This window comes from Budorcas taxicolor, chromosome 13 (genome assembly GCF_023091745.1).
Source record: "Budorcas taxicolor isolate Tak-1 chromosome 13, Takin1.1, whole genome shotgun sequence".
Taxonomy (NCBI): Eukaryota; Metazoa; Chordata; class Mammalia; order Artiodactyla; family Bovidae; genus Budorcas; species Budorcas taxicolor.
In genome coordinates this window covers 41,370,600-41,398,277 of record NC_068922.1, presented here as the reverse complement: position 1 = coordinate 41,398,277, position 27,678 = coordinate 41,370,600, and the positions used below count along the sequence as shown (strand labels likewise).

The 27,678-nt window shown below is 51.9% G+C and overlaps 1 protein-coding gene across 1 annotated transcript; it reads left to right on the top strand.

Moving 5' to 3' along the window:
- Window positions 1–9,032: 9,032 nt before the first annotated feature.
- Window positions 9,033–11,525, top strand: FOXA2 (forkhead box A2). Its single transcript, XM_052651201.1, has 2 exons — window positions 9,033–9,119; window positions 10,209–11,525. Exons 1-2 carry the CDS (start codon window positions 9,033–9,035, stop codon window positions 11,523–11,525), a joined length of 1,404 nt encoding a protein of 467 aa, XP_052507161.1.
- Window positions 11,526–27,678: the final 16,153 nt, after the last annotated feature.

Genomic DNA, 27,678 nt, shown 5'->3' with positions numbered 1-27,678 from the left:
TCCTGGGCCATGGGTGTTCCCAGTTTGATCCTTTTCTTGCAAATATGATCTTCGTGTCTTCAGCAGACTCACTCATTTTCTCCAAACCAAGAGGCAGAAAAATATATGTTCGATCAGAGAAGCAGAAATACCATGTGCAGCCTGTCATCTACCCAGTGGCAAAGACTGCACTTTTCAATGTTTGTTTACTTAACATTATTTAATGACAAAAAGAGAAGAAATAATTGTTAAAAAATAGAGGAAAATATAAAGTGAAAATGGCAAGTCTTCTCACAAGCCTTCCAAGTCCTAACAGCCTTGTGCGCAACTTTCAAACCTTTTCTGTGCATAGAGTCAGAATTATCTTTACAAAAATTAAATAAAATTACCCCAGTCCAATGAGTATTTAACCTTTCATCATAAAGTAGATATACTTTTTATATAATTTCAGAGAGATTTATATCATTCTTTTAACAGTTTCTTAATTCCACAATTAAGTTGGGTAAGAATCTGCCTGCAATGCAGGATAAGCAGGTTTGATCCCTGGGTCAGGAAGATTTTGGGAGAAGGAAATGGCAACCCGCTCCAGTATTCTTGCCTGGAGAATCCTGTGGACAGAGGAGCCTGGCAGGTTACAGTCCGTGGGGTTGCAAAAGAGTTAGACATGACTAGGGACTAAACAATAACAATAAATGGGTTATTTAGCCCTATTCTTTGAGAGCTACAATCTTGGACATATTGTAGAACAATCACACACACACACACACTAAGTACCAATAACTGAAATCTCTACCCGTATAGCGTTTTCTCTTTCCCGTGCTTCTGATGACTTCTCCCTCAGAATATATGGTGATATGGAAACAGTTCAAGGTTTGGATCAAATGTCCCAGGTTGGGACAGAAGGGCTGGGTGGTCTGAGACAAGCCCTCAACATCTCACTCCAGTTCCCCAGGGACAAAGGGAACGCCCACCTTCCAGAGGGAACCTTGGAGTTTAAGGAACCCTGGAGTTTGGGGAACTGATGCAAATATTACCCCTCCCACCATGAACATCCTGGTCACTTGCGGGCCAGTAAACCTGAGGAATAAACATAAAGAAAATATTTTTACCTGTAGTTCTAAATTAAGCATAAAAAGGAGAAAATAATAAAAAAGAAACAGGGAAGAAGAAAAAAAGGCTTCTTCCAATTTCTATGTGACCACAAAGCCTGAGGAGGTGGGAGCAACACAGAACTCCCACCAGGACCAGATGGTCCTCATCCTTAGCATCCACTTAGCGCTTTATTTTGAAGACTTAGAGGGATGACCTTGCCAGGTTTCCTCTTAAAGGGGAGAGCTAAATCCTCAGGATTTGGGAAGGTCCAGATCTATTCATGTAGAGTTTTCTGGAGAATGTTAAACAGCAGTGATCATTTGTTATATGATGATAAGCAATACACGCCAAAACAGCATCTCGAATCTCTATCGCTTTAGCATGACAGAGGCAACTTACGGGGTGATAAAGCCAGCAGGGGTGAAAGAAACTACATAGTAAGTTTGCTTTTTATATCCAGCTCCATCCAGGGATCTCAAAGCAGCTGAATACAATGTCCTCCGCAGCTTTTTCACCCCCAGCCCTTACTGCTTTAAAATCAAACAAATTAAGGACTTGGTCTAAAATTCTTACTATGTTTACATTGATCTTTCCATGTGCTTTTATAAGTATAGTAGAAATAAGAAGAATCTACCCATAGGAGTAAAGAAATACATTTACTCCTTTTTAGCAGTTCTTACCTGGAAAGAAGGAGTCCTTTTCAGAAGGAATGACTTATTTAAATTCCCACAAGGGGAAGATGATCTGAGTGCTAATTATGGGTGCACATTGCAAATAGAATAAGCTTTAAAGGAACAGCTTGAGTTTTTACATTCTTCTCACCTTAGAAACTCACACTTTAGTTTCTAAACGTTTCCTATTATACATGTTGGAAAATATTTGGGTGGGAGCAAGAGAAACAGTGTATTTCCTGGCGGGGCTGGGGCGGGGGCGGGGGGAGGTGGTTAATTCTGGCGTGTCTGCGGGTTCAGACTGCATTACTCCTGCTCTTGTTCTTTTTCTGGAGCATCGGCCAGGCGGGGCTAGTTCAGCATCGGGTCAGGGTCTGTGGAAGAAAATTCCCAGTCCCGGTCGCTTCCACAGGAAACCCAGGTCTTCCCTAAGAGGAGGACGCGAAAACTCATTCCAAACTCGATAAACAGGCATCTCCTTGTCACTTTCCTTGAATCTATTTTGCTACTTTAAAATACACACTGGAATCAGTGATGAGGTCGGGGGATGTTTAGGAAAAGGTCAACGAGTCCAGCGCCAGATTCACCGGGAGGCAGGACCAGAGAGTCCTCTGGCCTCTCTCGCTTTCTGAGAACAGCGAAGGGGGAATCTTTGTGATGCAGCGTGATTGCAGGTGACACTTTGTTTAGACCACTTTTCTGTGCTCGGAAAATGACAGCTTCCAAATCACAAACTGATCATTGCTGTAGGTTCCCACTTACGCCTTGTCAACCAGGGAGGTCCCCGGAGAAGCGCTGCGGGAGGTGCGGGCCTCAGAAAATGCCAGGTGGGGACAGGGAGGGGCGCCGGGGAGAGCACGTCCTCCACGCCCCAACCTGCGAACACGTTCCGAACCCTGGGATGGTGCATCCTGGCTGCGGAGATGGTCCGTGGGGCCGGAGAGAGTGGGAAGGGAGAACCCACTGAAGGTGACGATGGACTTAACACTTCACGTTTCATCAATGTCCAAACTACCACCCTGCTCAGGACAGACGGCAAGATGACCTAGGGAAGCGGGGCTCTTCCAGCCATGATCTTAGGACCAGCCTCCACCGCACCACCTGGAAGTCTGTTAGAATGCAAACTCTCAAGCCCTTCCCCTGACCAGCTGAATCAGAATCTGCATTTTAACAAGATCCCCAGGGGAAGGTTATGCACATAAAAATTTGAGGGGTGGTCCCAGCCCTGCTTAATTACCCGGGCCCCAGTGGGTCACAGTGGCTGTAATATGCCAACGCTCCCTGTCAAACGAAGCTCTCACTTTTCAGGAAGCTCTGCAATCCTTCCTCGGGAAGGACTCTTGGAAATAAAGTACATGAGAAGTGAATACAGACTCGTGTATTACACACTTGCATGTTCTCTCTCTCACACACACACACACAAACACAGGGCACTGCTCAAGACAGTAGGTGCTCCTTCTGCCTTCTTCCCAGAGCCAGAATCCCCCTAGTACCTCTAGGATGGAAAGCTGGCACTTGAGAGTGATTACAAATGGTTGCGGCAGTGGAGGGGCCTGCCACATGCCCCTGACTGGCTACTTTCTGCTGGCATCATGCCATCAGGCTGGCTTCAGAGAACCCAACCCTTGGTTCCCCCATCAATTCTGGGTCAACCACAGGCAGCGTACTTCACCTGAGGTTTGCATGCATCCCTGCCAACAGGTCTGTTAATTCTGAATGGTGACAAGTAGACTCCCCTTTGGAATGGGGTTCTGGACCTCGGGAAAAATCCCTGGGTCATTGCTGAAAGGAAATGAAAACATAAGCAGAGTAAGTTCTGCTGGAACCCATGTCAGAAGAGAAGAAGAGGAGCAAGTAGAAGAAAATGACCTCTAGAAGCACATGGCTTTGTCTACAATGCTCAGGGCTGCAGTCTTGCCATATGTAGTATAGGAATTACTCATTAAAGTAGTTGCTGGATGGACCAGAAAGAAATCTATAAACTCCTCTTCATCATCCCTGCTTAAAATGAGAGCAAGTTGGTTCTAATTTTTTTCTGTTTATCCAAAGCCCCTATATCACTCTGATATGGAAGGCAGAAGTGGCCTAAGGCCACCAAATCCAGGCCTTGCCAACCTCCTTCTGATTTCCACTTTCCTAAGAAGGAAGGTCCAGGTCTGATTCTTTAGGTGCGTGATAGATTCTCCATGACCCCCATCCTCAGTTAGGTCTATTGCTGGCCTTTTGGGCAGGAATAACAGATTACCTCCAAGAATAACATCTAAATGTATGAAAGAGCCCACAGGGCCACCAATACAGATACATCTAATTTAGGCATCCCTTAAGAAAAACTTATTCTCACTCACACTGACGTGTTGTTGCTGCTACTCAAAATTGTGATTGCTTTATTTTTATCTCTTCTGATTAGATGAATTACCTGCTTAAGAGTCCCACATACAGAAATGTGCTAAAGCCTCAACAATGGTAGACAGGATGCCAAGAAGATACTAGGAATATTCATCAGACCCTGGAACCAAATGGCCAGATCATTGATCTTCTCCACAGGCCTACAAAGATGCCAATGGGGTCCACAGCTGCTCAACCTGACCACCAAGGAAGCTCACAAAAATGCACAATGCATAACTGCACCCAACCATCCAAACAGCCATCAAGTTCTACATGCATCAGAGAAAGAGATGTGAGTACCAAATTCAGCCAATGGGACCTGTGGACAGAGCCTCACCCCTCCCTGGTACCAGGCTAGGAAGTCATCGCCTGGGGCTGGCATGCAAATAGCTTCTCTTCCTCCCTTAACTCAAGAAGGGTACCAACACAGGTCAGAGAACATAATACTGGTTTGTTTTCTGAACTCAAATCCTTGTTCCCATGGAGCGGTGACTTCTTGCACAGGTGAGAACTGAGTGAATATAGTGTAAGTTATTTTGGTAAAGTTTCCATGATATCAAATCTAATATTCTTATTATATATTTCACTTAAAATAATCAAAAATAATGTCATCATAAAATAATAGTTTATTATATAAAATGATACAACTATACTGCAGGAAAAACATAGATTGAAGAGACAATCCTACCACCAAACACAACCAGGGTTTCTGGCAACATATTTATCTTACTTAATCATTATTTATTAGGACTTATTTCCCATCTTTTCCTGTGAATCTTGCCCAATAGAGGTAGATTGTGTGCATGTGAATAAACTTACTGTGTATAAACCTACAGTGTCATATCTTGCTTTTCTCTCACTTTGAAAACCACTTTCTTGTGTGTGTGTGTTTTCACATAAATCTCCTTTGAAAGATATTCTTCGCTAATTATCTTTTCAATTGCCCTCTCTGTAAACAACTGGGATTTTGGCCATCAAAGAACTATGAAAGCCAGCAAAAAAAGTATCTGAGTGTTCAATGCCGAGTAGACTAATTTTGATAGTCTGATTTTTCTAAATGAAATTTCAGAAATAACAACCCACAGAAAGTGAAATGTTAACTACAACCTTTGACACAACTATATGCCTCTTCTTTATTAAGACTTGGGACTCATCCTGAAAATGCCACCGTGAATGAATAACGGAGAGGTGGGTGTCTGATTTCCCCAAAACCAAAGGTTCTTTGGAGGTAAAACGTATATTTTCACAAGATTTTGCTAAAGTCACCTTTCTCTGTCTCTTCTGTTTTAACCTCAACTGCAGACCTGTCTGGTAATGCGCTAAATAAAGCAAGGGTCCTCAACCTCTGAGATCTAATACCTGGTGATCTGAGGTGGGAGTTGATGTAATAATAATAATAATAGAAATAAAGTGCACAGTAAATGTAATTTGGAAACCATCTCCCCCCACCCTGGTCCCTGGAAAAATTGTCCTTCATGAAACCAGGTCCTTGGTGCCAAAAAGTTTGGGGACAGCTTCCCTAAAGCAAATCTTGTCCCAGTATGTATTCTCCAAAAGGCTTCCAGAACCGGAATCTTCATCAGCCAGAAGCGCCCGCCCCACCACCACCCTTTGGCATTTTATGGGTCATCGCTTTGGGAAGTTGAGTTCTAGTTGTTGATGTCCCTTCCCCACTGGCTAGTTTCACATGATGGAGGGCCACGGGGATGAAGGAGTGTTACTGGAAGTTGCAGGGAGCCCGGAGGAGGCCCAGATTTGAGTCTGAGCCTATGCCCTGGGGCAGCACCCGGAATAAAATCAGTGCGCGCTAACCCCTAGCATAGTCGTCGATTATAAGGCGACTTTTACGGAAAGCCGGCAGCGCCGGATAAGACCGGGGGGTAACAGGGGACACGAGCAAAGGAAAGTTTTGCAGATTTCAGTCCTCCTTCAGATAAGGGGGTGGGGGTAGAGCTGGAGAAACATCTGTTTTCAGCCCGAGTTACCCGCGAACTTTTTTCCTGGAGAGACGCTCCCAGAGCAATTTACAGCATTCCAGCCTGAGGCTCTCGTGCCAGACGCTCTGAATCAACCTTTAGAAACTCGAGCTGCCAGGAAGGGAAGGAGCCAGAGTCGCAGGGGTGGGAGCGCCCCCTCGGGCCTCGGCGCGGAGACCAGCGGCGGGCCCGCGGCGTGAGAGCTCGCTCCCCGCAGCATCAGCCGGCCGCGCTCGCGTTTCCCGGGGAGGGTCCTGGCGGTCGCGTCGCCCGAGCTCCGCGGCGTCGCCACAGGCGGCGGAGGTCGATCTGGGTTTGTGCAGAACTTCGGGGACCCGGAAGAAACGCCAGCAAGCCTTTTCCGGGAGACTCGGAGACGCCGTCGGACGGCTCGAGAGCCCGGGTCGCTGGGTTAGGGCCGCGGGCGTCCGTAGGGCTGTGGTCTATCCCGGGGCCGCGTGACCGACAGGGGGAGCCCTGTCACTGCGGAAGCCGGGGACCCGGGGCCGGGCCACCCAGGGGCGCTCCCTCCTCCCCGGGGCCGTGCTTTCTTCTGCTGGCGGAGAGGTTTCCAGAACCAAGAGAGAAAAGAGAGGAGTGCACATACATAGACGCCCATACTATGTTAACCAGGACGCTCGAGCTTTCCATCTTCTGCACCCCCGAAAGCTGTCTGTCATTTCTCCGGTTTTACTGTCTGATTTACTGGCTCAAACGGTAAAGAATTAGCCTGCAATGCGGAAGACGTGGGTTCGATCCCTAGTTCGGGAAGATCCCCCGGAGAAGGAAATGGCAACCCACTTCAGTATTCTTGCCTGGGAAATCCCATGGACAGAGGAGCCTGGCGGGCTACAGTCCATGGGGTCGCAAAGAGTCGAACACGACTGAGTGATTAAGCACACACACTGATGAATGTGAGAAGGGCCCCGCGGGGAGGAGGAAGGGTGCGTGCGTGCGCGTTTGTGTCTGTGTTTCTGCCCTGGGCCTGCGCAGAACGCTAAAAACAGGGCAGTGCGCACCGTCTCTCCCCAGCCCTCTGGAGAGTGGTCAAGTCGCTTCCACCCATGCTTGGGGACCGGTGAGAGATGCCCAGGGTCTGGTCCCTTCGGCTCCCCAGCACACACCGACACTATGTGTGCCTACACCCAGGGCACTCCCAGGCTGTACCCAGGACCGCCCTGTCCCTCTTGAGGGTCCTTGCTTTCGGGCAGACGCAAACCTTGGCTGTGGGGAACCCTTCCCCGGCCCTTGCTCAACGGGTACATTAACGCCCTCCTTATGAATTAGATCAGCAGTGCCTGCACCTTTAGCTCAAAGCGTTGCAGGCCCTAGCGCCCTGGTTTTTAGAATCAAGAAAAGGTGTCCACCTCCAAACACCTGTAGTAGTATTCCCTACCACCCTCACCCCAAATCTGGCTCACTGAGGTCTCCGTAGCTAACCCAGAACAGATGATCATTTGAACTGGAAGTTGGATCGAAAATAAAAGGACGAATATGGTGCTAGGGTTGCAAATTCTCATAAAACAGTTCCTCGGGAAACCGAAGACCACAGAGGCCCTCCTCGGGCGGACTCTTTTTGCCCCAGTATTGATTCCTTAATTCCCCTCTCCTCTCGCTTCACCCCTCACCTCAGGCCTTGTTTGTTTTAGTTACGAAACTCTGTGGGTACCTGGTTGTGGCTGAAAAGTAACCTTGAAACACTCCCTCCTGTCAGAGACAAATAGTCTCCCAACCGTCGCAGCTGCTGGCGGGGCCGCTTGCTCCCTGCGCCGGGCGCCGGGACAGTGGGACTGACTGGACTCGTCCCCGCCAGCCGCCCAGTCGGGCCCTGGAAGCCGGGCGCGGAGGAGGCAAAAAGCCGGGGCGGCGGGACCGCAGGCCTTCCGTAGCCGCTCTGGGTCTTAACTGTAACGGGAGAGGCCTCCCAGCAGCAGCGGCCGGGGAGTTCAAGGTGTGTACACAGTTTTGTTACATAGGACAGCGCTTTGCAAACTGGCTCTGTCACTGGCTGGCTGTTTCGACAGGGAATGAGCCCTGCGAGCGCAGAAACCAGGATAAATAAATGCGGCTGTGATAAGGCTCTGCGGAGCCTGAGCGGAGGCCGGACGCGCCCTCGGACCTACGTACCAGGCGCCCGGCGCAATGAGACTCGGCCGGCGGGGAGAGGGTTGGTGGTGGGGGTCAGAGCCCTGGGCTGCTCCACCGGGTGGCCTCCTCCCGGGTCCCTCCTCCCGCGGGGACGCCCCGCAGACGAAAGGGGGGCTGGACTCCCCCCCAGAGGCCCGCGTCCACCCTCTTGGCTCGCCCGTCGCGGCTCCGCGTGCAGGGGTTCAGGGCGGCTGAGTGGGAGGGGGGGGCCGAGCAGGTGCGGGGCGCAGGCCGGGGCTCCCTCTCACCCAGGTGTGAGCTGATTATTCAAATGGGCTGCCCGGGGTCTGGGGATTGGAGGCCCGCGCCGGCGCGCCGCGCTATATCACCAGCCGCCCACGTCACTGCGGCACTTGTCCGCTGCGCGGTCCACACTTCCTCCCCCTCCCTCCTCCACCCCTTCCTCCTCCTCCTCCTCCTCCTCCTCTCCGCCCCCCCACCCTCCCCCGCGCCGCGCGCTTCCCGCCGCCTCCGGGCAGCTCGGCACTGCCAGCCTCGGCCTCCACCGGGCAGCCCGCGAGCGCGGTGGCGGCGGGCGCTCCGGCGGCGGGGCTCGGCTCCGGGCCTCCTCCTACCCCCGGCCCCCTCCTCCCGCGACCCATACCTCCCGCCCACTTCCCACCACCGCCTCTGGCCGGCCGAAGGAGCGGGGCCGAGAGACAGGGAGAGCGAGAGGGAGGGAGGGGACCGTGCCTCGGCCGACTTTTTTTTTTTTAAAGGCGGGTGGGGGTGGGGGGGTGATTGCCGGTCGTTTGTTGTGGCTGTTAAATTTTAAACTGCCATGCACTCGGCTTCCAGTATGCTGGGAGCGGTGAAGATGGAAGGGCACGAGCCGTCCGACTGGAGCAGCTACTACACCGAGCCCGAGGTAGGCAGTCGGCTTTGCCGAGGAAAGCTGGGTGGCGGCGTCTGCCCTCGGTCCCAACCTCGGGACCGCTTCACTGGCCGGATCCCGACCCCCCACCCCCACCCCAACACCACACCAACACCACCCCAGCCGCACGGGGCAGCCGCCTTTCCCACCCTCCTTCGACTCAAATGGGTCTCTTTTTTTTTTATATACGACACACTGTTAGCCTTGAGATAATATTAACTTTGTGATCAAATATTGACTTGCGGCGCCTCCAAATCCTCTCCGTGGCCGAGCCACGCACTATCCTAACAGAGTTGTGTTTGGCAGCGCGCGGCTGGGGAGGGGTGGGAGGTCGGCCGGCGAGGGGGTGGGGAGCTAGAGAGGAGAAGGTGGGCAGGAGTCGGGGGCTGGGGTAGAGAAAAAAAGGGTCGAGGACGAGACGACAAAGAGGAAGAAAGTTTGTGGCTGCAGAGCCCAGCCGCGACCAGTTCACTTCGCGGTCCCCTCCCGGTCCCGCCACTCAATGTCTCAGGGTGGCCAAAGGCTCCACACGGGAACCGCGTCTAGGTTCCCCCGGGGACCAGGATGGGGTCCGGGAGGAAGGCTGAACGGAGAGGACCCTGGGATCGTCTCCGCTGGAGACCACCCGGCGCCGTGTCCCACAGGTCGCTGGCCAGGGTTGGAGGAGTCTTCCGAGGCAGCGGCGCCTGCTCGGTGTACTGGCTTGAGAGTCGGGGAGATTCTACAGAGGGGAGCTGCATTTGGGGTGCCTGGCTCAGCGCGCTCCCGGAGACCCCTGCTGTAGAACCTGAACCGGGCGAAAGAGGGCTGAGGGGTGGCCACGAGCGCAGAGCCGCAGCCCCCGCGCCCCCTCTCCGAGGGCGATCGCGGCGCGCTCCGGGTGACACGAACGCTGGGTCAGGGCGCGGGCCGAGGCCGCGCGAAGGCAGGACTCCCTGGAGGCCTCCCTGGAGGCGGGGGCCTGGGCTGGCCCGACGGCCGGGCGTGGGGCGTGGGGTGTGGGGCGGGGGTCCCGCCAGGCGGCCGGGCGCTCTCCAGCCGCGGTGCTAACGCTGTGCGCCTCCCTTCGGGCTCTGTTCTCAGGGCTACTCCTCGGTGAGCAACATGAACGCCGGCCTGGGGATGAACGGCATGAACACGTATATGAGCATGTCGGCGGCCGCCATGGGCAGCGGCTCGGGCAACATGAGCGCCGGCTCCATGAACATGTCGTCGTACGTGGGCGCGGGCATGAGCCCGTCCCTGGCGGGCATGTCCCCCGGGGCGGGAGCCATGGCCGGGATGAGCGGCTCGGCCGGGGCGGCCGGCGTGGCGGGCATGGGGCCGCACCTGAGCCCGAGCCTGAGCCCGCTAGGGGGGCAGGCGGCTGGGGCCATGGGCGGCCTGGCGCCCTACGCGAACATGAACTCCATGAGCCCCATGTACGGGCAGGCGGGCCTGAGCCGCGCGCGCGACCCCAAGACGTACCGGCGCAGCTACACGCACGCCAAGCCGCCCTACTCATACATCTCGCTCATCACCATGGCCATCCAGCAGAGCCCCAACAAGATGCTGACGCTGAGCGAGATCTACCAGTGGATCATGGACCTCTTCCCCTTCTACCGGCAGAACCAGCAGCGCTGGCAGAACTCCATCCGCCACTCGCTGTCCTTCAACGACTGCTTCCTCAAGGTGCCCCGCTCGCCCGACAAGCCCGGCAAGGGCTCCTTCTGGACCCTGCACCCCGACTCGGGCAACATGTTCGAGAACGGCTGCTACCTGCGCCGCCAGAAGCGCTTCAAGTGCGAGAAGCAGCTGGCCCTGAAGGAGGCCGCGGGCGCCGCGGGCGGCGGCAAGAAGGCGGCCGCCGCCGCCGGGGCCCAGGCCTCGCAGGGTCCGCTCGGAGAGGCGGCCGCCGGGCCGGCTCCCGAGACTCCGGCGGGCACCGAGTCGCCCCACTCAAGCGCCTCCCCGTGCCAAGAGCACAAGCGAGGGGGCCTCGGGGAGCTGAAGGGGACGCCGGCCTCGGCGCTGAGCCCCCCGGAGCCGGCGCCCTCGCCCGGGCAGCAGCAGCAGCAGGCCGCGGCCCACCTGCTGGGCCCTCCGCATCACCCGGGCCTGCCGCCCGAGGCCCACCTGAAGCCGGAGCACCACTACGCCTTCAACCACCCCTTCTCCATCAACAACCTCATGTCGTCAGAGCAGCAGCACCATCACAGCCATCACCACCACCAGCCCCACAAAATGGACCTCAAGGCCTACGAACAGGTGATGCACTACCCCGGCTACGGGTCCCCCATGCCGGGAAGCCTGGCCATGGGCCCGGTCACGAACAAAGCGGGCCTGGATGCCTCGCCCCTGGCCTCAGACACCTCCTACTACCAGGGCGTGTACTCCCGGCCCATTATGAACTCCTCGTAAGAAGACAGCGGCGACCCGGATAGCCCGGGACCCAGATGGGAGAGACAGGAAGTGGGGTGGAGACTCTGAGGGAGGGCTGCTGGAAAGGTGCAAGGGAGAAGGACCCTTCACACCCTGCCCCGCCCCCCCACAGAGGTCTCCCCTCACCCTCTGCAGCCCTTCCCTCCCTCGCGTGGGCCACACTGATGTCTACCATCCTATATAAAGAGGGGAAAAGAAAAAGCTAAACTGTTGAAAAAGAAGAAGAAAAGCCTCAGTTTCCACTACTGTGTAGACGCCTGCTTCTTTAAGAACCTGCCAATTCTTGACTTTTTGTTGTTGTGGTTCCTCTTCATTGCTGTCGTTGCAGGGAAGTCTTACTTTATTAAAAAAAGAAAAGGAAAAAAACACAAACTTTTGTGAGTGACTCAGTGTAAAACTATGTAGTTTTAACAGAAAACAGAGTTGTACTATTGTTTTAAAAAGAGAGAGAGAAAAAAATAATGTAAGGGTCTGTTGTAAATGCCCAAGAAAAGAAAAAAGCATTCACATTCTTGATACGGTGAAATCCAGGTCTCAAGTCTGATTAATTTATGGTTTCTGCGTGCTTTATTTATGGCTTATAAATGTGTGTTCTGACTGCAAGGACCAGAGTTCCACAAATCTATATTAAAGTGTTATTGCCAGTTTTTTGCTTTGAATCTTCAAGATTTTTTTTCCTTTGCCTGATTTAAAAAAATAAACATATCTGAGATATATTTTAAAATTGAGGGAGGGAGACCCTGACTGGTTGCAGGTTTTATTTTATTTGGGGGAGGGGAGATGGTTGCTGCTTTATCAACATTTTATTGTTAACATTTTCAGACAAACTTAAAGTTGAATGAATTTTACAGTAAACAGACACATACCCATTGCTCAGATCCTATAGTTCTCAGCTCAGTATACTTGTTATACTGGATGTCTGACCCATCTATCCACACCTCCATCAGTCTACTTATGTTCCTAGATGCATTTCAGAGTAAATTTCAGACTTCAGTACAGTTCACCCTAACACTCCAGCAAGGACATCATTAACGGAACTCAACATTGTTCAAGGTTACTTTTTGAATTTTGAGTTTAACTTTATACAAAATGAAACTCAAAGATCCCAGGTGAACCATTCTGGGGGTTATGGGGTTGATGCAGGTTCATCTCCAAAGCCTGGCAAAAACCACACTCCATATCCATATTTTCCAGCTGGGCCATGTGAAGGTGAAATGTTGTTGACGTCTCTTGCACCCTGGGGCTGGTTTCTCTTGGAGGAAAAAAAAAAAATCCTGGATTTTGTGGGGTTTTTGTTTCGGGGTTTTTTTTTTTTGTTTTTTTTTTTTGTTTTTTTTTTTTGCTGTATTCCCAATCCTTGGCCTACCTTTACAGTGAGTCCAGATTGGATTTGCAAATTCCTGGTGCAGCCCTTTTCCTTTTCATCATTGCCTCTCTCTTCACCTTTTCCTGGAATTGGGCCTCTACCTGCATTCAACAACAGGCCTCTGTTTACGATCCACCACCACCCCCATCCCACCCTCTACCTTCACTTAGATGTTCTGCACAACCTTAGTAGAACTTGCTGCAGCCCAGAGGTAGTGAGGCTTCTGGAATCATGCATTTGAGCATTTGGTCTGGAGAAACAAAGGACTTTCTCCTGGAAGTGATTTTAAAGGGATCTTGGAGTTCTGATGGAAATCTTTAAATATAGGTATATTGGGGAATGAGGCAGAGGTAAAAGCCAGCATGTCTGGCCAGGTGCCCCCTGCCAGGGGTTGGATTCCAGGGGTCTGCAGCTTTGCGCCCTACCCTCCAAACTTCTGGGACCTTGCCAAGTGACCTGTTAGGCCAGGTTAGCAAGCCAGGATTATGGGGCCAAGGGGATGAGTGGGTATGCTGTGATCCTTAAAGGAAAACCCCAAAGCATAAAGGAAGACCCAGAATAAATTCTTACAAATCACACTGCCTCCTTTCAAAAATAGTCTAGCAGGAGTAAAATCAGGGCCAATAAGAGCGGAAACCTCAGAGGCCAAATGGGTGTTGTGTGGGCAGAGTGGGCTCTGCTTTGGTTTTGCCAGAGGCATCTGCTGGCCTGCCAACTGGCCAGGCTAGGGCAGGAGCCAGTGGGCTCTAGGGGCCCCCCGGAGACTTGGGGTCATCCAGGGAACAGCTAGCTTGCATAGGGTGAAAATTTCTGGAGTGAGAAGCCAAAACTTTAGGCCTTGGGTTTCTAAGCCCAGGCTCCCGTGTCCAGACTTTGGGCTTTGGGCTTCTTGACCACCCAAACTTGGAGTGTCCCTGGCAGTCCCTCGAAGCCTGGACACCGCCTGTCAGATCACCCTCTGCCAACTCGCCGCAGGATCTCTCTGCCCCTCAAACCCTGGCCTTCCCAGGCGCTTGAGGGGGGGTTGTACTCGCCTCCGCCTCCCGCCTCCAAATCCCTTTTTAACATGCCACATTGTCCCGAAGAACACAAGGAAGAGAAATTGGGGAGGGGGAGGGGGAGGGGGAGGGGGGAGGGGGGAGGGGGAAGGGGAAGGGAGGGGGAAGGGGAAGGGGAGGGGAAGGGGAAGGGGAAGGGAGGGGGAAGGGAGGGGGAAGGGGAAGGGAGGGGGAAGGGGAAGGGGGGGGGGGGGAGGTAGGCGATCCGGAGGCCGCAGCCGGCAATCAGGGCCGTCTCTGCCCCTGGCAGGGACACACACGTCGTTAGCCCAGCCTGAAATGTGTTTCATTATCACATAAAAGGCTCCTGCGGCGAAGGAGCCGAGAGGCAGGGCCGGGGGCCGAGTGCGGGACAATGAGGGCTGAAAGCGCTGCCCTAACCTGCTATGTTTCCTATCGCACGCCCATTGTGCGAGGGTCGTTTTAAACTACTTAGCGCGCCCCCCTCCACTGATCCCGGCCGATAAGATATAGTTCTGTAGGAATACTTAAAAAGGATGTCGGGGAGTTGGCCGCTCCGGAGGCTTTTCGGCGCATCCTGAGGCTTTCGGCCCCCTACCCTCTCGCCCCAGCCCCTCCTCCCGCCAAGGCCCCCAGCTTAACTGGCGCTCACACTGCCCTCCGCCCGCGTCCCCCAACTCTGCGTAGTAGGGTGCAGTGTCTCTTTTTCCCTCCCTCTCTCTCTCTTTTTCTTCCTTTTCCGCGCGCGGGTTTAAGCAACCGTGATCTGTGAATAAACAGTCAGTAAACAACCGAAAAAAACATTCTAGATCCGAATTCCAGGAGGGTAAACTTTCCAGGCCACGTCACACTTCAGCAAATTTGCACAGATATTATATTGCCCCCCCCTCCTTTATTATTTTTTTTTTTTGCAGGATCCCATTGTACTTAACTGAATTTTATAACGCTGATCGATATCTTGGTAAAATATTCATTTTTAAACTAGCGGGCAGTGAAATCTTTGCTTTGTGTGCTAAAGTCAACAGTCGCTCGGTTTGAGCTCAAATAAATGCGGGGATGCCTCGGCTAGGAGCAGTCGGCCGCCTCCCTCCGCGCGCTGGGCGCTCTGCTGCCGCCGCGCTTCGGCCCGCCCGCCCGCCCGCCCGCCGCACCGCAGGTAGGGAGTGCGCCCCCCACTCCCGCCGCACCGCAGGTAGGGAGTGCGCCCCCCACTCCCCTCCGCGCGCCTCCCCGCCCCCAGCCAGACCCTAGCCCTACCCGGGGCTCCGAGGCCTGAGGGGCGGGGAAGGAGGGAGAAGCCAAGTCGGAGAGAATCCGAAGTTGGGAAGGTGGCCTTTTTGCGGGGAATTCTGAGGATGCTAGGTGTTGAGGGACCCAGAGTGAACCTGGGTCCTGCGCACAGTAGGAAAGTTTGGCGGGGTCCCGAAGCGCCGGGAAGCCACCGCAGGCTCCCGCAGCTTCTCTGGGCCGGGGATTCGATCCGAGGGCCTCCTGGCGCCCTGGGACAGTGGGGAGGCGGGGGTGGGAGCCGGTCTGGGCCTCAGAAGCTGGGATCGGGGCGGCGGGGGATGGCGCGCTAGTCCTGGGAGGCTGCAGAGCGAGGCCCGAGCGTGGGTTCCAGGGACGCGGAGGCCCAGCGGCGGTGGGGGCCCCGCCGTCCGGGAGCCGAGGAGGGGCAGCGCCTTTCCCAGCGGCCAGGGAAAACCGGATTCTCGCCATGAGCGCGCAGAGCCGCAGGAAGGTCCGGGAGCCTCGGGGCCACTAGCCGGTTCCAGGAGGGAAATGCTGAACCCGGCCGCGGGGCGGTTCCTCGACCACTGCCCTCCCCCCCCGGGCTGGCCCAGGACATGGGGTTTGGAGGGATCGGACAGACGGTGTCGCCCCACGTCCCTTCCCCGGGCCTCTGATGGCGCCGGGTCACCGCACCCGGCATCTGTCCCCCGCCTGCGGGAAAGCGCCCGCTCGGGAAACTAGTGGCTCCGAGGCTGCCAGTGGACACCGCAGGACCCTCGACTTTGGAGAGCAGGGTAGAAAAGGTGTCTTTCCCCTGGGGTCTACCAGGTGCTCCTCCCCACTCCAAATTTGTATTCCGCCTGGGGATTTGCTTTCTAGGGCTGGGTGTCTGGCTCGTTGGAGGCTCGCGCCGGCTTGATCAGTTTGGTATTTCGCCAGGACGTAGGTCTCGCTAGGTCTCGGACCACTGAAATTACCCGCCACCGTAACTGGAAAGTTTCTTCCCTTCCCGCCGCAGTCACCCACATCTCAAACCCAAAAGGCCAGAAATCGGTCTTGATAATTGGCAGGGTCAGTTCTGTGGACACCTCCCTGTGTAGGGAGCCTGGGCGCCCGTCACCTCCTTCCCCCGTCCCCGCAGGGCGGCGTGCGCCTTTGTCCACCGCGCCCAAGGCCGGCTGGGGTGCGCGCCTGCCCTGCCGCGCTCCCAGCCCAGCTTCGGTTCGCGTGGCTAGTTATCTTCCCTGAACGAGACGGCTCGGCTGCGGGACACACGCGAGGCTAATCGTTTTTAAATAATTAATGCCTCCCCGTTCCGCTGGTAATGCGCGGCCTCGAATCCGTCAATTACTTGTCATTAGACGGTGTCGCCCCACGTCTTTCCCCGGGCCTCTGATGGCGCCGGGTCACCGCGCCCGGCCCATTCCACGGCCGAAGAAAAAAGGTGCCTGGCCTCTGAGAGCCGGTGCGGAGTAGCCGCGGCCCTTAATTCAGTGTTTTGAAAGAAAGACCCTCGCTGAAGAGATGTAATCTTCCAAATGGCCAATTTAAACGCCTGATGTTTATCGCGCGCCTTCTCCCGGCTTTATACAGAGAAGCTGGTCGTCGGTGCTTCGGGGGCCTTTTAATGTGGGGAGGCGTGGGGCAGGGAGACGCTAGAGAGAAAGCTCAATGGGGTGGGGGAGGTGAGTAGGGAGAGGGTGTGTTTGCTCAGCAAGGCACCTGGCGGTACCTCGGGGTAACTGTTTTTTTCTGGGACAGCACACACTTCTGAGATCGGGGCTCTGCAGAGCCTCTCCACTTGGGGCCGGGATCTTCTGAACTATGTTGTCCAGAACTCTCCAGAGAACGTGGCAGGGCCTCTGGGGGTGGGAACGTCCCCTTTGTGCTAGGCGGGAGGAGGAAAAATCTGAGCCTGCAAACCACCCCCGCCATGGACCTAACCTAACTGTGGCCAGTGTCCGCAGACTTACAGGCACTGAATCCCACCCAATAGAAGAGACTCCCTCATATCAACTCCTCTGAGAGCCACCAACCGCACAGAAGAGCAAGATTTCAGACTCTAGAAGCCTCTGTCCGGCCAGAGACCCAGTGGACACCAGCCTCGGCTATAGCACCATGGCAACCCAGGCCGCCCAATGGTTGGTGGAGTGAAATTACACAAACAAAAACACAAGGAAAAACTCTCCAAAAGTTTGCTACTCCGTTTAATTACCAGTTGCTTCCTTTCCCCATCACATGTTCTTTTTGCAGTAAACAGATATCTGAGGGTCCCAGGCCCTTTGGGAGTGAAAACAATACAGAGGGCCCACCACCCCCCACCCCCCGGGCCCACCACCCCTTGACTGGACAGCCAGCTGGCTCTCCACTTTGCAGAGGTCAGCCCACAGGTTTCTCATGGCCACTACTCCCAGGACCTGGTTTCGTCTGAGAAGAGGAGAAAAGAGAATGTGGGCTGGAGGGGAAGATCCTGAGGAGGGTGGGAGAAACTATTTCACCATGGATGGGGGAAAAGGCCAGTTGGCACAGGCCTGTGTGTCCAGCCACTCAACCCACCCATCTCTGTGGGTCCTTGGCTGCTCCTGAGACCACATCTTTTCTCTGAGCAGACACAAGAATTAGGATTTCTTTTTTTTTTTAGAAATTCCTTTTTGATGCAATGCACTCACTGGATATGAGCAATGTGTTACAGGCACCTCCGGAGACAAGCAAACAAAAACTGCTGGGAGTAGATGGTGCCCCCAGTAGTGCTCAGTGGGGTCCCCAGCTCAGTGGGGTCCCCAGCTCCTGGAGGGCTGCTCCTCCCTTACACAAAACTCACAGGGAACTTGCTGCCCCTGGCACTCCAGGGGCTGCCTTGGAAGCCTAAATCCTGGGGCATCTTCCGCATTCTGTTCACAGCCTTCCTGCTCCCTCTCTCATCCTTTCTCTCCTTTCTTCCTTAAAACAATCGTGTGTGTCCCCCCCCTCGCCACCTCCCACCATTGTATTTGTTGATGACCTAACACACTCACACCAAAAGCCACACACAGAAAACCAACAACGTGGGATGGGAGGGGAGACCAATTATGAGTGAGGCTAACAAGCGGGGAACACCCAAGTTGAGGCCGGCTGTCTCCTGGGAGACTGATGGAGGCTTATTTTACAAGCTGTCATTCCACCCTGGTCCCTATTGCCAGACTGGAGGTGATTCCTATTGTCCCCTCCCCCAGCCCCTGCACCCTTGGGGTGTGTTCCAGAGTCTTTGTTCATCCTCTGCAGAAGGTGCTGAGGACACAGGATGGTGTTACGCACATCTGCACAGCAGTGTCCTCAGTTTTTTACCTTAGTGGCTGGTTCTCAGAGCTCCGTGCTCACTGCCAACAAAACACTGGTCAGAGGTCCCTGTTACACATGTCCTCCCATCCTCACCAGGTTCCCATGAGAAGGCATCGACTCACTCTTCACACACACCTCTTTCTCAAAAAAAAAAAAAGTGGGCAATGTCACTGGCAGATAACCGATAGTCCTGGTGCTGGAAAAAAAAGTGACACAAATTAAGCTGCTTTCATTTATGTAAAACTAGAGGTTCTCACGTCTCATTAGGGCAAGTGCCTGGTGTTGAAACACTCTTTAAGCTACTCGGAGGCACTGATATTCCCCGCGATGCCAGGATGCCGTGCCAGCAAGGCCATATTCACTGAACTTAAATATGTCAGATGAACTGAGAGGGAAAACTTGTGCATCATAAAGATAGGTGCGTGAGGGGGAAACCCTGGGGTATGATGTAGATGAAAACTTTGGAATCAGAACTGTCTGCTGGTTTTTAGTTCTACTTGCTAAGTGGTTCCACTTCTGCTCACTTATATGGTTGAGGACTAGATTTTCTTCCTAGGCAAAACAGCTTTTCCATGGTTTCAATTCTTGAGGAAAAAAGGTGAAACACAGGTTTCAAGAACAAGCAGGAACGTTTTCGGACCGAGGTTGCTCATGACCCCAGCAAATCAAAATAAGGGGCATGTGGGTGAATTTCAACTTATTTCATTAGAAATATGGCCTCAATTCATCATCCCATTTCTTTTCACAAAGCAGATGTAGTTATATAATGGCTTTTCTTGAAATGTTGGCTCACATAAAGAAAAGCATGCAACTCTTAATCTGAAGACTTGAGTGTTCAGAGTGCCTTCCTGGAAAATAGAAAACAACCTTGGGAAGTGTTTGACGAAGAGGACTTGGGAGGAGCTAAGGTGTGAAGTGGGAGCTAGGGGCTGGGGAGGGCAGATGACAAAGGAATGACATTTTCTGCGGAGGACCAGGGTAGATTGTTGGCCAGGACAGGACCCGGGTCACAGGCGGTTGTGTGTCGAAGCCAGAGGCTTCTTTAGCAGAGAGATCAAAATGCCAACCTGTGCACTCTTCTCGAAAAGAGATGACCCTCCACTTGAGCTTACTGCTCACCTTACCTTTTAAAGCCCAGTCTAAGAAATTTAAAATAAAGGACACCAATTTCACTATGTATCTTCTATTCAGTCTGCAATTCTGAGCTACATGAAACTGAGCTGTTTACACAAAGAAAGAAGTTGCAACTTCAACAACTTGCTAGCAGAGAAAATTTACCGTCTACCCAAAAAAGATGAGTGCATTTTGGGGCAAAATGTTCTACCATCTTAGTGTTTCTCTCATTCCTGCCCCAGCCCTTCCCCCTCTTTTCTTGATCACAACTGTACTCCATCCACCATCTCTGAGTGGAGTCCCCTTCTGTACCATGCACCAAGCTAAGTGTCTTCAATGAACATGACCTCATTTAAGACCCCTGTCCCCAGCAGCTGTCAGAATTTATGGGTGATGGGCCCAGGCAGAGAGAAATTAGAGAAAGGACTCCAATTTCAGAGTTCAGCATTGAATCCAAGTCTTTTACCTCTGTGTTCTTTCAACTTTTCCTGGTTTCATGTGATCTGGGCGCAAAACTCTCTGATTCTAATGCAATAGGAGGTCAGCTTTCACTAGGACCCCCAGGTTTTCAAAGTGAGTTGCTGATGGTAAGCAAGGAGGGGGTTGGGGGAGGAGCCTCCAGTGTTAGAAGAAGGCTGGAAAGATACAAGAAGATCTCAAGGAGAACAGGCTTGAGCACTTCTTGGAAGGATGGCAGAGACCCTCCCAGCGCTGTCCTAGAAAGGGTCTCCTTTTCTTTCTTGGAGTTAGAATTCCCATGCGCCATGGACCCAAAGCTGACCAGAGGATCAGTCAGGTCTGGACCATGACTCCTCCCTCATTCAAGCTTTGGGGGCCCACAGGCTAAGGCTGGAAGGGAGAAGAGAATCGGCAGCCAGATGACTCTTCCAGTGGGAGCAGGAGAGAAAAATGCCAGAGAAGAGGAAAATGTCAAGGGCAGAAACAAGGGATTGCATATAGGCTTAAAATCATCCACAGACAAGGCGCCACCTGTCAGTTCTACTCCTTACTAGGGATCTTGATCAGGGGCCTCTGACCTCCCCCTGACCCGCACCTGGTGGCCCAACAGCCCAGGTGACAGCACAGCTGGAATGTACACTCTGACCACAGCTGGGCCCCTGCACACCCTTTTGCCAGTGCAGCTGTGCAGGCAGCAAGGCCCTGCCCCCACAGCCACCTCCCCCTACACACATACAAATGCAGATCTGGTAAACACCTGCCGCTAGGTTTGGCCCAGAATGGGATGCTGGGGGTGGGGGTGGCGGGGGTGAAAGGGGTACTGGCCTGCTTCCATCCCAGAAGGAGACTGGGACCCTGCCTCAGTAAGCCTGCAGTCTGGGGGCAGAGTGCCACCCCAGCGGAGCTGCACACAAGCAAAAGGGTGTGCAAGCCAAGGATGGCTGCTGCCTGTTTGTGCCAGGCCCTCCTGGCCTGGAGGTCTCCTTTTCTTTTCTACTTACTGGAAGATAAGTTCCCAGACTGTTTTAAGTGGGGTAAGACTTCTTGCAGACCGGGCCAATCCCCTTTGGGGATTCCAGGGGAGGTTCTGGACAACTGAGTCCTAAGACCCTCTCTGCACCCAATGATGTCTTGGGTGTGGGGATGACCAGCCCTTGGAAATAATTAGAGTTCTGGATTAAACTAGTCTCCCCACTCCAAACTGATAATGGAGGCATTAGACTGAGATGGGGAGAAGGGTAGAGTCACCACGGTCAGACCAGGCGCAGGCCAGCCTAAGCACCTAGCCTTCTAGACAGGAGGAGAAGAATGGAAACTTGGAATCTGTAGGGGCGAGGTAGGGGCGGGGGTCTGATCTGCATTTTATCCTCCTCCATTTAATCACCACTCCCCTCCAACCAGCCGAGTTTGCCAATTAAAGGCCAATCTCTCTTGATTTCTTTGCTTTAGAAGGACATTTCGATTCACCCAGGCAGACAATTAAATCCCCTTCTCGCCTCGCCCTTCCCAGAGCTCAGAACAAGATGCCTCCGTATCTCTTGCCAGCATCGAGCCGCAGGAAGGAGTTGATCTCAGGTGCTAACCTGCAGTTATCAGGATGCCAGACTCATTTAGGGGGCTCAGCTCTGGAACCTGAGACGATCCCTTCATTGATCCTGGAAATCGCTGTTTAGATTTTGCCCTTGCTCAGTAAACAACTAAAAGTAACTGCAGGATTTCTCCCTTGCATTTAACAGAATCTCTCTCTCTCTCTCTCTCTCTCTCACACACACACACACACACACATTCCACCCCCCACGCCCAGCGTTAGACTCCTGCTCTTATTAACCATGAAGGGACAGAGGGACCACAGTCTTTATCTGTGTGTGCTCAGTTGCTCAGTCGTGTCCGACTCTTTGCGACCCCATAGACTATAGCTAGCCAGGCCCCTCTGTCCGTGGGATTCTCCAGGCAAGAATACTGAAGTGGGTTGCCACTCCCTTCTCTAGGGAATCTTCCTGACCCAGGGATTGAACCTGCATCTCCCGAGTCTCCTGTGTCTCCTGCATTGGCAGGCATTTTCTTTACCACTGAGCCACCTGGAGCACCCTCAGCTATCCTTCCTAAAGCATTTAGGTCTTTCAGGGGGTGCTACTCCTTCCTCTGAGAACTAACGTCTCCCCCAAAGGACACAGCCTCCCATGTTCGTACGTTTGTATCGAAAGCTCCCTACTGAGACTTGGGCTCCCTCTCCTGCCAGCCTCTCTCTACCCGACCCCCCCCCCCCACAAAGACCTACTTCTCAGGATCCCCCTAAGGCCTTCCTCCTTTCCCCTTCCCACCCCAGGACAGCTGAACCTCTCCCCATCTTTGGCTGCTCAGACACAGCTGAATATTTGGGCTGAGGGGACAGTTGCTGTCCAGTATGCCTGACGGCTGCTTCTAGATCGCCTGCCTGCACACAGAGCTCTTTGGGGGTAAAAGCAAATGAAATTGGCAAACTTCCTCTGATCATCAATGCTTTTAGGTTCTTAGCAAGATCCCCATTTCCTCCTCCATTAGGACTAGAGAAAGAAAAAGAGATTCCTATTGCCCGTAGTTTGCCATCCTCTGAGCGGACCGTGTGTTTTAGCTGAGTCCCTGTCATGAGCTCTTTTCGAGGAGGAGGTTTGCACGGCTGTCATCTGTGGACATCGAACTCCACCATCTATTTGTGTAAGATAAACAGAAAGACATAATTGCCAGTCACCCACAATACAGAGGATTAGGATGAATCCTAAACAATGATCATTTAAAATTCAATAATTGTTGAAAAAAATTAAAAGTCAAACGATAAAGGTCAGTTTTCCTGAAGGCTTTCGGTGCAGTAAGCCTTCTATGATGATGGTGTTTTTAAAAAATTAAGGAACTTTCTTTTTCAAAGTCAGTACTATCTCAAAAGAAATTCCTTTCTCGTTTGCTTAAACCCCTTTCGTACGATAAAAGGAGTATTTTGCCAAGGAGATCGGCTTGATACTGTTTGCCAAAATCAGCCAGCCTCAAGCAAAGAAATTTCTGAACATCTCACCACTGTAACCAGTGAATCTATTCTTTCCAAGATGCCAAAACTCTAATATCTTATAATTGTTTAAAGTCACTAATATAGTCCATGAGCTCTTCAGTTAAAAAAAAAAAAACTCACAAAATAAGACAGACATTCAAATCTGTAAAATTTTAGGATTTAAAATAGAAATAGTGATTTAGAGTAATGACCATTAAGCAAATTACACACACACACACACATATATAATATATATTCCTTAAATGAGGAATTGTTCCTGAGAGTGCTATTTTGTTATATAAATACCCCTGGACCGGCCAATTAAGTATGTCGTTTCTTTGCTACTTACCTCTTGTGCCACAGTTTCGTGAAGGAATATAAAATGCATTAGAGTTGTGATAGATTTACTATGTGCCAATCTAGCTGTATATTTGATGATGCTCAACTATCTTTTACAAGATGCACGGTGGACGTTGTGTCTAAGGATTACTGTCCACCTGTGTTAGCCTTTGGTGTAGCTGTTTGCACACAGCTCCGAGCGTCTGGCCCCAAGGTTACTAACAGTGGCATTTTGTTAAATATCAGCTTTAATATAACTAAAGCTAATTAACCAATTTCATGACATATTTTCTCTAAATTTTATGTTTGATAAAATAGCTCAAAGCTGCTAATTAAACTTCTCGAAAAGACTATCTCTTTGTATTTCTCAGTGTTCATCTTTCTAGCGACAAAATTTACACTGAAAGTATTTCTGGGGGAAGTAAACATATTGATCATTTTTTGATTAGTTAAAACTACTAATAAAATATTTTTAAATGTTTCTGGGTAAAATTAGAGTAGATTCTATGCAGAATAAGAACCTGTTTGCTTTGCCTCCTTCCTTTGGGCCATGTTTGTGTTGCTCTCCCTACACCTGCAGAGCCCTTCAGCTATAGGTCACGCTTCTGGTGTCCAGAGGAAGCCGAGATATTTCGGAAAATAATTCAGGAAAAACCCGCAGATATTATTGGGACCGGGTGTCACCTCCCCTGGCATTCTGAGACAAGCAACATTGTGTTTGGTGCAGGGGGGCGAAAAAACACGACCTAACAGTGTTTACCTGTGTATTCAGCCATGAAATTGAATGTTATCGAAGTTGAAAAAATGCAAATCAAATTAAAACCAGGGAAAATTGTCTTTGGAATTACAGCGGCCGGGAGCCCCCAAGTGTTTGTTTAAATTGAAGCGTTTAGAAAATGAAAAACCTCTAAATTGACCCCTCTGCCCACCCCCCACCCCAGGAAGGAAATGTATTCCTTAATTCAACTTTTAATTCAACTACAAAGATACGGAGGCTCCGATACCCATTATTCGCCCGAGGCAGCAGTCACACTGAAATAGAACTTTTTCTTTAAAATGAAGTGTCTTGCTTTACCTAAGCGTTACTAACGTCGGACTGCTTCAGAAACCCAGCGGCCCCGCGGTTCTCATTCCTCTGGGAACTGCAGTCTCTGAAACGGCCTCCCGCTCCCCGTCAGCAGCCTGGACCCTCCGCCAAGGCCAGGCAGCCGCCCCCTTTCCGGGTCCTCGCATCCTGGGGCGCGCATCCGAGCCGGGCCTCCCCGCGCGGCCAAGGGCCCGCGGCGGAGATGAGCGCAGTACCGCGAGGTGCGGGGCAGCGGGGTCCGCCTAGGCAGGCTCGGCGCTCACTTGGCCAGCACAGGACTTCGCAGCGTCTTGGTCTGGGAGCCCGAAAAAGGGAAGCGCCAGACATATTTCTTGAAAAAGAAAAAAGAAAAAAAAGCAACAGGCAGACGGGTGGTCCTTCTTGCCTTTTCCAGGTCCTACGTCGCAGGGGACTGACCCCCGGGCGCCCCACGCACTGGAAGGGTCAACCTCACCCGCAGGCGCCCCGGCGCCCCCGGGGAGGGGCCCGCCCCCACCACGCTCTGCTACGGGAGAAGCGGGAAGCAGGGCCGGGGCCCCGCAGGTGTGCAGGCCGCGGCGATGGGCGGGAGACCGCAGGGCGCGCGGCGGGACGCGCGGGTGGAGCGGCCCGGAGCTCTGCGAGCCTCGGGGGTGGTCAAGGGTGCGAGCTGGTCCCCGGCGGCCACGCCCACCAGCCCAAACTGGGATCGTGGGGGTCGCAGGGAACGTGTATGGAGAGGATGTGCTGGCGCGGCCCGGGAACAGCTTTCCTCTCGGTCGGTGACCTCAGAGGACGCGCTGCCTCTGGTTCGACCCCATCCATCGGACCCCAGCCCGGGAGCCCGGTGCCAGGACTCCAGAGGCCCGTGCGGGTTTTCTCTCCCTTGGGGAGGGAGGGAGGTTGGTGGCCCCGGCGTCGTTCTGTGCCCCTCTTCCTGACACCCTGCAGGTTGAGGGGCAGCCCCGGTTCCAGAAACGCAGTAGCTGCCGTACAGATCACCCCCCAGGCGCGGGCTGGGGAGCCGCGGACGCCGGTTTATATGCGAAACCTTCCCCTGTATTTCCTTTCCAGGGACCCCTGGATCCAGACCAGCTCAACTACGGCTATGAAAACAGACCCGTGTCCCCTAGAATTTTTAACCCGTCCTTAAGTTGTGGTCGTGCCCTGGCCACTCGGGACCATATATCCAAGGAGAGTTGTGGGGGACCAGTTTATGTTTGTCATTTTCAAAACCAAGCGGAGGAAACGGCGGCCAATTAAAATGACATATTTTTATTTGCCTCGCACGTTGTCAGTGAGTTGTCCCCAGGGATCCACAATTTTCCCAAGCCTGTTAACGGGTGACGATGAATGAGTGCCTCGTGTAATTTAATTTTCCTGTCACACTAAATAGAGCTACATTGTAAACCTTAGATCTACTCTTACTGATAGGATCGCCCTGTTTTGCCATTTGCACCATAAAGACCCCCAAAAGGGACACTGTATTGTGACCTCTACTCTTGAATTATTCAAGAACTTAATGACATTTTCCATTTTAAAAAGGGGAACTAATTGCCATTGATGTAAAGCATGTGACCTTCTCTGGGTGCCCAGTATGAGAATGTAGCCATCTGTATTCGGACCCCAGAGCTGGGAAACTGCAAGATGCTGGCAAAATAGGAGAAAGATGTGAACAGAAATGAGCTTCAGATGGACACTGGATTCAAACGTATTGTTCAGTTTCACACCAAACCATGACTTAGACTTCTGCAAAATCCTCTAATCTAAGCTAAAATTTGTATTAAAAAAGCTTATCAACTCAGGCCTGGTTTTGGGGCACGACATGACTTTTTAGCTACGACAGGAACAGTAAAAATTGTAAAATCCACTAGTCCTTCATTAATGTTAAATTACTTTGTGTGATATCAAACAAAATATATAATCATCTACTCCCCTCCTCCCTTTCTTTCCTTTTGCAATGAAACTCACAACTGTAAAGAAATTGAACCTTGATATTTGCTATTTGAAAACCAGTCTTGAGTTTTTAGGAAAGCCAGCGCTGAAATTCTTCAGTATCAGAATTCTCACTTTTCAAGTTACTTGAAAATGGAGGTTTATCTTTCCTCAAAGTAAAAAGAGTTCCAGTGTATTCCCTACTGGTCTTTCACTCTTTCCCCAGCCTCCAGAGGAAAGAAAAGTGAGAGAAAATGAGAGAAAACTTCTACCAATGTTGTCTGGCTTCAAAAATTCACAGATGAGTGTATGAAGATGATTTGATGGTTTTCCTGATTCATCTAACTCCTCTGCCAGCATTAACTGTGATTAAGTCTGAGTGGGTTGGGAAGTAAAATACTTTCCTGTGTTGGGCTGCAGATATTTCTTTTGAACTTTTTAAAGTGATGCCTGAGACAAGGAACTGTCATTTCTGCATCGACTGGGCAGTTCTTTTTAAAATTACACTGAATGGCCAGAACTCTGGTTTCACGGAGACGAAATATCCTCTGCGTGAGGCTGCAAATCCACATCTTTCTCTGGTAACATCACTGGAAAAGAATACGAGGGGCGTTTAAACATTTAACTTGGTTCTAATGAAGCCCATGTAACGTCAACAAGCTGGACGGAATCACTGCTGGGGCCAGCCAGAAGTCAGGCTGAAGCACAGCCCTTCATCTGCACAGAGGGGTGTGTGCTTAGGCTCTGAGTAGTGTCCGCCTCCTTGAGACAGCGTGGACTATAGCCTGACAGGCTCCTCTGTCCATGAGATTCTCCAGACAAGAACACTGGAGTGGGTTGTTGTGCCCTCCTCTGTACAGGAGTAGTAAGTGTTGTTTTAAAAAGGAGTTTGTTATAAGGCTGTTGTTGCCCAAATCATATAATAGAGCAACTGTTTTTGTATTTCTTGAAACCTGTTTCCCTCCTTTCCTTGGTATCATGCTTTCTTTGTGTACAACATGGCAGAAAAAAAATTGAATAAGGATACATAGTTCTTATTCTCAGATAATAAGGACATACTTAAGAAATATGTTTGAAACCATCACAATATTATAATTATCTTCCAATTAAAATAAAATTAAATTTAAGAAAAGAAAACATTTCAAGTCAAGAAAAGTTGGCACACATATAGAGTGTCAATCCGTCTTCTTGAATAGTTCCTGTGATTAAGGCAACACTTTCTGGGTCAGATGTTAATTTAATTATAGAGATTTTTCACCTGGTTC

What these genes read in the sequence shown, in the direction of transcription:
- FOXA2 (XM_052651201.1), top strand. Translation starts at nt 9,033, where the DNA reads ATGCACTCGGCTTCCAGTATGCTGGGAGCGGTGAAGATGGAAGGGCAC. An exon ending in GCTACTACACCGAGCCCGAG is followed by an intron (nt 9,120 to 10,208) that starts GTAGGCAGTCGG and finishes CTCTGTTCTCAG; the next exon opens with GGCTACTCCTCGGTGAGCAA.